Source organism: Salvelinus sp. IW2-2015, linkage group LG32, assembly GCF_002910315.2.
Source record: "Salvelinus sp. IW2-2015 linkage group LG32, ASM291031v2, whole genome shotgun sequence".
In the NCBI taxonomy this organism is placed as follows: Eukaryota; Metazoa; Chordata; class Actinopteri; order Salmoniformes; family Salmonidae; genus Salvelinus; species Salvelinus sp. IW2-2015.
In genome coordinates, this window is record NC_036871.1 from 14,556,232 (window position 1) to 14,566,213 (window position 9,982).

General features: G+C 39.9%; 1 protein-coding gene across 1 annotated transcript; it reads right to left on the bottom strand.

Moving 5' to 3' along the window:
- Positions 1–4,057: 4,057 nt before the first annotated feature.
- On the bottom strand, positions 4,058–9,604 carry LOC111957033 (G-protein coupled receptor 55). Its single transcript, XM_023977744.3, has 3 exons — positions 9,542–9,604; positions 7,955–8,687; positions 4,058–6,219 (listed from the first exon to the last, which is right to left on the bottom strand). Exons 1-3 carry the CDS (start codon positions 9,553–9,555, stop codon positions 6,010–6,012), a joined length of 957 nt encoding a protein of 318 aa, XP_023833512.1. The 5' UTR covers positions 9,556–9,604; the 3' UTR covers positions 4,058–6,009.
- Positions 9,605–9,982: the final 378 nt, after the last annotated feature.

Below are 9,982 nucleotides of genomic sequence, written 5' to 3' on the forward strand. Positions count from 1 at the left end.
CCCATTACTGTGGGTACTATATTATAATATACACACACTAATATATACACCACTCATAATATAAATATATACCACTTATATATACACTATACATACACACTTATAATATATATATATATATAATATATAATATTATATATATATATATATATATATATATATATATATACATATATAATATATATATATATATCACTTTAAAATGATGAACTTGGATTAGATAACACAACGTGCCATTGGAACACAGGAGTGATGGTTGCTGATAATGGGCCTCTGTACGCCTATGTAGATATTCCATTAAAAAATCAACCATTTCCAGCTACAACATGAACAATGTCTACACTGTATTTCTGATCAATTTGATGTATTTTAATGGACAAAAAAAAGAAGCTTTTCTTTCAAAAACAAGGACATTTCTAAGTGACGGCAAACTTTTGAACAGTAGTGTATGTATATGGTTATTATTTGATTCTGATTCTGTGTAAAGTAAGTCACAAGAAATGGAGTCATTGTAGAGGCTCATGTGGCCAACCTAGTCGGGCCTCAAAGGGAAATGGATCGGGGTTTATTCGGAAGTGTTTATCACTGTGTTCCATTTGCGTTCTCTTTTTTCACCATGAGGTTAAACTGACTTTCCTTCAAAGCCAGACTAAATCAAGATCCTGAGAGTTCAGCCAGACAGCAGTCTACATTTCTGTTCATCCTCCTATCATTTCAAAACACCAGTTAAAGGTACATGTAACGTACTGATAAGGACTGTTTTGAACAACTGTTTTTAGAAAACAGATCAAACAACACTGTTTACTTTTTACATTTGATTTCATCTAATGACAGAACAAAACATATTTTAGCGGTCAGTAACATAGGTTGCTGTTTATATGAATAGACAGCTTTAATAATGTTTACTCCTGTTTGGACTGGTGTCTAACAAAGCAGTCATTAATTTACACAAAAGGGTAAATGAATGCAGCTAAAACAATAATGGGCAGGATTTTTATGCAATTTAGCAGGGTTGGGGTTAATTCCATTACAATTCACCTAAATCACATATACTAATCGTATCCATCCTGTACACTACATATGTATTTTAAATAGACTACTTTTACCTTAATTACAGACATGAACAAAACTATGATCATATAATAATGTAATACAATTATAATACACAATATTCAATACAGACATAATATATAGTTGATGAACATATGTTTAATTATAACTCCACAGTAACATTCAGCATACTGTATACACAGATAAGGGAGATTTTTTTCCCCGTATGACGGCAGTTGAAACCAGTGGCGTGCTGTCTTACCCACATACAGTGGAGTCCAAAATGATTGGATCCCTTGATAAAGCTGAGCAAAAAAGACTGTATAAAATAAAAATATGTCATATGACCGGTTCCAATCTAAGTGCCAATGCCATTTAGCAAACTATGATCAGATGACATGAAATAGAAAGTATATGGCCACGCACGCCACTGGTCGGTTTGGCCTTCGAAAGGAACAACGCATATGCAGAAAAAACCTCATCTCGACTGTTAAAATATGGTGGTGGATCTTTGATGTTATGGGGCTACTTTGATTCCACCGGTCCTGGGCATTGTTAAGGTCAATGCATCATGAACTTTCCCAATACCAGGACATTTTAGCCAAAACCTGGTTGCCTCGCTAGGAGGCTAAAACTTGGCCGCAAGTGGATCTTCCAGCAAGACAATAAACCCAAGCACACATCAAAGTCCACAAAGAAATGGTTAACTGACAAAATCTACATTTTGCAATGGCCAACTCAGTTTCTGGACTTGAACCCCATTGAAAACCTATGGTTTGAATTGAAGAGGGTAGTCCATAAGCGCAGACCAAGGAAAATTCTGGAAAGATTCTGTTTAGAGGAATGTCAAAGATCCCTCCCAATGTGTTCTCCAATCTCATAAAACATTTTAGAAAAAGGCTCAGTGTCATTATCCTTGCAAGGGAGGGTGCTGGAGTATTGAAAAATGGGGATCCATATCTTTTGAGATTTCAAAAAAATGACTTGTGAAACAAAATCTCTTTCTCTGAGCAATTGTATTAGCATAAAATAATATAATTGTCTTTTTTTTTTAATTGAGCATACAATACAGCTCAGTATTTGTATAATTTATTTATACAGTCTTTTTGATCGTCTATATCAAGGGATCCAATCATTTTGGACCTGACTGTATGTCTTAGCCCACGTGCTGTATGACTTATAGAGCTCATGAATGCCTATTGTAAGCAAACTGACTTCTCCTATTCAACCTACAGTACCTTGTTGTCCTTCAACCTACCTTGTTTTCAACAATAAACACCCCTTTTCCTTGTCGACGTCCCTTGTCCTCCAACAGTGCAGAATGTCTCACAAAACTTAGTCAGATTACAGCCAGTAACTTCCCAGGGGCGAAAATGGTTAAAACGTCATTTCAACCAGTTTGGCTCAGTGTTTTTTCCTCCATGGGTCTCATTAGAGCTCTGAGGTGCTGGTGGTTGCTCTCTTCTGCTCATGGACCTCCTGAAGGTGAAGGTCTGCTTGGAGCTCCTCACCTCCGTGGTGATGAAAGTAGTAACACAGAGCGTCCAGACAGCATGTGATGTTGGCCAGACTCATGGTCACCTGAATGTACAAGCTGATCCTCGTCTTGGCCAAGCAGTCCTCGATCAGGCTTTGATGCACCTGGGAGGACATAGAGGATTAGATAGAGGTTATGCCTGTCAGGTCAGGTCACATGGCCAGGAAAAACTCTGGTTCTTAGCAATAACAGACCAGAGCGAAAGGATGAAGATGCCCCCAGACAATTAAGTACCAGTCAAAAGTTTGGACACACCTACTCATTCAAGAGTTTTTCTTATTTTTATTTTTTTTTACATTGTAGAATAATAGTGAAACATCAAAACTATGAAATAACTCATTTGGAATCATGTAGTTACCAAAAAAGTGTAAAAACATTTTTTTTTTTTTAGATTCTCAAAGTAGTCACCCTTTGCCTTGTGACAGCTTTGCAACTCTTGCATTCTCTCAACCAGCTTCATGAAGAATGCTTTTCCAACAGTCTTGAAGGAGTTCCCACATATGCTGAGCACTGTTGCTGCTTTCCTTCACTCTGCAGTCCAACTCATCCCAAACCATCTCAATTGGGTTGAGGTCGGTGATTGTGGAGGCCAGGTCATCTGATGCACACTCCACTCTCCTTGGTCAAATATTCCTTACACAGCCTGGAGGTGTGTTTTGGATCATTGTCCTGTTGAAAAACAAATGATTGTCCCACTAAGTGCAAACCAGATCGCTGCAGAATGCTGTGGTAGCCATGCTAGTAAGTGTGCCTTGAATTCTAAATAAATCACTGACAGTGTCACCAGCAAAGCACCCGCACACCTCCTCTTCATGCTTCCCGGTGGAACCACACATGCAGAGATCATTGTTCACCTACTCTGCGTCTCACAAAAACAAGACGTCATGCAATAAAATGCAAATTAATTACTTAAAAATCATACAATGTGATTTTCTGGATTTTTGTTTTAGATTCCGTCTCTCATAGTTGAAGTGTACCCATGATAGAAATTACAGACCTCTACATGCTTTGTAAGTAGGAAAACCTGCAAAATCGGCAGTGTATCAAATACTTGTTCTCCCCACTGTATACACTATACATACACACTATATATATATATATATATATATATACACTTTAAAATGATGAACTTGGATTAGATAACACAACGTGCCATTGGAACACAGGAGTGATGGTTGCTGATAATGGGCCTCTGTACGCCTATGTAGATATTCCATTAAAAAATCAACCATTTCCAGCTACAACATGAACAATGTCTACACTGTATTTCTGATCAATTTGATGTTATTTTAATGGACAAAAAAAAGAAGCTTTTCTTTCAAAAACAAGGACATTTCTAAGTGACGGCAAACTTTTGAACAGTAGTGTATGTATATGGTTATTASTTTGATTCTGATTCTGTGTAAAGTAAGTCACAAGAAAGTGAGTCATTGTAGAGGCTCATGTGGCCAACCTAGTCGGGCCTCAAAGGGAAATGGATCAGGGGTTTATTCGGAAGTGTTTATCACTGTGTTCCATTTGCGTTCTCTTTTTTCACCATGAGGGTTTAAACTGACTTTCCTTCAAAGCCAGACTAAATCAAGATCCTGAGAGTTCAGCCAGACAGCAGTCTACATTTCTGTTCATCCTCCTATCACTTTCAAAACACCAGTTAAAGGTACATGTAACGTACTGATAAGGACTGTTTTGAACAACTGTTTTTAGAAAACAGATCAAACAACACTGTTTACTTTTTACATTTGATTTCATCTAATGACAGAACAAAACATATTTTAGCGGTCAGTAACATAGGTTGCTGTTATATGAATAGACAGCTTTAATAATGTTTACTCCTGTTTGGACTGGTGTCTAACAAAGCAGTCATTAATTTACACAAAAGGGTAAATGAATGCAGCTAAAACAATAATGGGCAGGATTTTTATGCAATTTAGCAGGGTTGGGGTTAATTCCATTACAATTCACCTAAATCACATATACTAATCGTATCCATCCTGTACACTACATATGTATTTTAAATAGACTACTTTTACCTTAATTACAGACATGAACAAAACTATGATCATATAATAATGTAATACAATTATAATACACAATATTCAATACAGAACATAATATATAGTTGATGAACATATGTTTAATTATAACTCCACAGTAACATTCAGCATACTGTATACACAGATAAGGGAGATTTTTTCCCCGTATGACGGCAGTTGAAACCAGTGGCGTGCTGTCTTAGCCCACATACAGTGGAGTCCAAAATGATTGGATCCCTTGATAAAGCTGAGCAAAAAAGACTGTATAAAATAAAATATGTCATATGACCGGTTCCAATCTAAGTGCCAATGCCATTTAGCAAACTATGATCAGATGACATGAAAATAGAAGTATATGGCCACGCACGCCACTGGTCGGTTTGGCCTTCGAAGGAACAACGCATATGCAGAAAAWACCTCATCTCGACTGTAAAATATGGTGGTGGATCTTTGATGTTATGGGGCTACTTTGATTCCACCGGTCCTGGGGCACTTGTTAAGGTCAATGGCATCATGAACTTTCCCAATTACCAGGACATTTTAGCCAAAAACCTGGTTGCCTCTGCTAGGAGGCTAAAACTTGGCCGCAAGTGGATCTTCCAGCAAGACAATAAACYCAAGCACACATCAAAGTCCACAAAGAAATGGTTAACTGACCACAAAATCTACATTTTGCAATGGCCAACTCAGTTTCTGGACTTGAACCCCATTGAAAACCTATGGTTTGAATTGAAGAGGGTAGTCCATAAGCRCAGACCAAGGAAAKATTCTGGAAAGATTCTGTTTAGAGGAATGGTCAAAGATCCCTCCCAATGTGTTCTCCAATCTCATAAAACATTTTAGAAAAAGGCTCAGTGTCATTATCYTTGCAAGGGGAGGGTGCTGGAGTATTGAAAAATGGGGATCCATATCTTTTTGAGATTTCAAAAAAATGACTTGTGAAACAAAATCTCTTTCTCTGAGCAATTGTATTAGCATAAAATAATATAATTGTCTTTTTTTTATTTTATTGAGCATACAATACAGCTCAGTATTTGTATAATTTATTTCATACAGTCTTTTTTGATCGTCTATATCAAGGGATCCAATCATTTTGGACCTGACTGTATGTCTTAGCCCACGTGCTGTATGACTTATAGAGCTCATGAATGCCTATTGTAAGCAAACTGACTTCTCCTAWTCAACCTACAGTACCTTGTTGTCCTTCAACCTACCTTGTTTTCAACAATAAACACTCCTTTTTCCTTGTCGACGTCCCTTGTCCTCCAACAGTGGCAGAATGTCTCACAAACTTAGTCAGATTACAGCCAGTAACTTCCCAGTGGGCGAAAATGGTTAAAACGTCATTTCAACCAGTTTGGCTCAGTGTTTTTYCCTCCATGGGTCTCATTAGAGCTCTGAGGTGCTGGTGGTTGCTCTCTTCTGGCTCATGGACCTCCTGAAGGTGAAGGTCTGCTTGGAGCTCCTCACCTCCGTGGTGATGAAGTAGTAACACAGAGCGTCCAGACAGCATGTGATGTTGGCCAGACTCATGGTCACCTGAATGTACAAGCTGATCCTCGTCTTGGCCAAGCAGTCCTCGATCAGGCTTTGATGCACCTGGGAGGACATAGAGGATTAGATAGAGGTTATGCCTGTCAGGTCAGGTCACATGGCCAGGAAAAACTCTGGTTCTTAGCAATAACAGACCAGAGCGAAAGGATGAAGATGCCCCCAGACAATTACAGTACCAGTCAAAAGTTTGGACACACCTACTCATTCAAGAGTTTTTCTTAATTTTTTTATTTTTTTTTACATTGTAGAATAATAGTGAAGACATCAAAACTATGAAATAACTCATTTGGAATCATGTAGTTACCAAAAAAGTGTAAAACATGTTTTTTTATTTTTTAGATTCTTCAAAGTAGTCACCCTTTGCCTTGATGACAGCTTTGCGAACTCTTGGCATTCTCTCAACCAGCTTCATGAAGAATGCTTTTCCAACAGTCTTGAAGGAGTTCCCACATATGCTGAGCACWTGTTGGCTGCTTTTCCTTCACTCTGCAGTCCAACTCATCCCAAACCATCTCAATTGGGTTGAGGTCGGGTGATTGTGGAGGCCAGGTCATCTGATGCAACACTCCACTCTCCTTGGTCAAATATTCCTTACACAGCCTGGAGGTGTGTTTTGGATCATTGTCCTGTTGAAAAACAAATGATTGTCCCACTAAGTGCAAACCAGATCGCTGCAGAATGCTGTGGTAGCCATGCTAGTTAAGTGTGCCTTGAATTCTAAATAAATCACTGACAGTGTCACCAGCAAAGCACCCGCACACCTCCTCTTCATGCTTCCCGGTGGGAACCACACATGCAGAGATCATTYGTTCACCTACTCTGCGTCTCACAAAGACAAGRCGTTTGGAACCAAAAATCTCATATCTGAACAGATTTCTACCKGTCTAATGTCCATTGCTCGTGTTTCTTGGCCCAAGCAAGTCTCTTCTTCTTATTGGTGTCCTTTAGTAGTGGTTTCTTTGCAGCAATTCGACCATGAAGGCCTGATTCACGCAGTCTCCTCTGAACAGGTGATGTTGAGATGTGTCTGTTACTTGAACTCTGTGAAGCATTTATTTGGGATGCAATCTGAGGCTGGTAACTCTAATGAACTTATCATCCGCAGTAGAGTTAACTCTGGGTCTTCCTTTCCTGTGGCAGTCCTCATGAGAGCCAGTTTCATCATTGCGCTTGATGGTTTTTGCGACTGCACTTGAAGGAACTTTCAAAGTTCTTGAAATGGTCCGTATTGACTGATCTTCATGTCTTAAAGTAATGATGGACTGTAATTTCTTTGTACTTATTTGAGCTGTCCTTGCCATAATATGGACTTGGTCTTTTACCAAATAGGGCTATCTTCTGTATACCACCCCTACCTTGCCACAGCACAACTGATTGGCTCAAACGCATTAAGAAGGAAATAAATCCCACAAATTAACTTTTTTTTAAAGGCACACCTGTTAATTGAAATGCCTTCCAGGTGACTACCTCATGAAGCTGGTTGAGAGAATGCCAARAGTGTGCAAAGCTGTCATCAAGGCAAAGTGTGGCTACTTCGAAGAATCTCAAATATAAATAGATTTTGATTTGTTTAACACTTTTTTGGATACTACATTATTCCATATGTGTTATTTAATAGTTTTGGTGTCTTCACTATTATTCTACAATGAGGAAAATAGTAAAAATCAAGAACAACCCTGGAATGACTAGGTGGGTCCAAACTTTTGACTGGTACTGTATGTGCACAAAAGATAACCGTAAGAAAGTATTTATGGCATTTCTAGCCGTATTATTAACTCACCAGGAACTGCAGCAGGATGCCCAGGTGGCTGGGCGTGAACGGGACCAGGAAGGCACAGAGACTACTGTAAATGATCTTCACGCAGCTTCTGCTTTTAGGGCTCTCCTGGCCCGACTGCCTCAGTGTCCGGATGCTTTGGGCTGAACACACCACCAGCACCAGGGCCGGCCCCACGAACCCAAAGCTCAACAGGCAGCCGATCACCTTTGGATGCCAGCCCTCCTTTGAGAACGTGTGGAAGCAGTGGAAGTACCCCGTTTCCTCCTTGCGGAACCCATAGATGGGGGAGATGCCCCCCAGCACCACCACCCAGACCAGGATGCAGGTCCCCAAGGCAGCCCGGGGGGAACGGAGCTGCTTGGCGCGGAATGGGTGGCATATGGCCACCCAGCGGTCCACAGCAATGCAGGCGATGGTATAGATGCTGCCGTACATCCCCACGAAGTACAAGCTCTCCAGGAGGGAGCATAGGAAGCGGTGGTGGGCCGCCCATTGGTGGTTGGTGGCGTGCATCTTGAAGGGGAGCAGGAGGAGGAGAAGGAGGTCCATGAGGGCTAGGTTGGTCATGTAGATGGTGGACTCGCTCCACTTGCGGAGGAAGATGCAGAAGACAACCAGGGCGAGGACGTTGAGGATAAGGCCAAACACGAAGATGGGCACGTAGATGACGAGCTCCAGTGATGTCATCAGGCGGTCCACCTCGTCGAAGGAGCAGTTGGGTCCCATGGTGTCGCTGAGGGGTCAAAGGGAGAAACTGGTTGGTGCTTTATATRGTTAATGAAGGCATACTGTAATGTATTATYGTTATGTGATTGCTTTTTAATAAAGTACCATGTATGTAAAATGTGTATGCAAAATGTATATGGAAAATGTAGCAGAAAAGCTGTAAAAAACAAACAAGATATGTGTCCTCCGAAGAGGGGGGGTGGTGGATGGGTTAATAAAGCATAAAGAAATGTACAAAATAAAACATCTTAAGGGAAGACTTCAAAAAGGAATTAAGGTATTTTGATTGTGGATTAATTATACATAAAGGTAATAGCCATACTATCTTATGATTGTTTAGCTTTTTTCCTCAAAATCATTTTTCCACTACCGTAATATTTAGAAAGCTTGTCCCTATATACCCCAGATACCATTTGAATGGCAAGTGAAACACCCACCCACGCGCTCGCACACATACACACACACATCATTATGCAAAACCACATTCCCTTACTTGTGCGAGCACAGTATCTGTACCCTTCTCACGTACAGAATCAGTGCCTGCCTGATTTAATGTGAGARTCCTTAACCTCTTCACTACCCGTCTGCTCGCCAAACAGACAGTATTCCAAACAAAAATGCTATTTTGGCTGGCTCTCTCTTGTAAAGAGCTCTCAATGAAAGTAAACAGGTAAAATAAAGGTTTGAAAAATGTGAACACAATTCAGACTCTTCGAATTTGAATGGGTTTCGCTTTAAAGGAGTTAAAGATGACTTCTGGTTTTGTTTATTACATTGTTGTAGATAAAGTAATGAAATCAAAAATATTGCGCCAATTCTGTTGTAATGATGAAATAGAATACAGTACAAGTGAAACCTTACCTTATAGATGCCATTCTGCTGGTGCGTCTGTCTATCAGTCTGTCTATCTGTCTGTTCCAGACACAGTAGTTTCACAGTTCTGTTTTTTTCCCCCCATGACCACTTCCTATATGTGACATAGCCACAGTAGTCTACTGTAGCTAGATAGAGGTTCTATGCAGCAGAACATTGGGTGAAGTCTGTGAMATCCTTAAGACAAAGAGATAACAGACCATAACAAAAATGTAAACAGTCACTTGAGAACATAGTATCATCCTGCTATCACATATATGAAAATATATTAATGCTGATTTTTAAAATGTGCTTATTTCTTATAGAAATATTAAAACTAAGTCAGTCTGTCTGCAGTAGTGTAGCCACACAAGGCTCCCGAGTGGCACAGTGGTCTAAGGCAATGCATCTCAGTGCTTGAGGCGTCACTACAGACACCCTGGTTTGAAT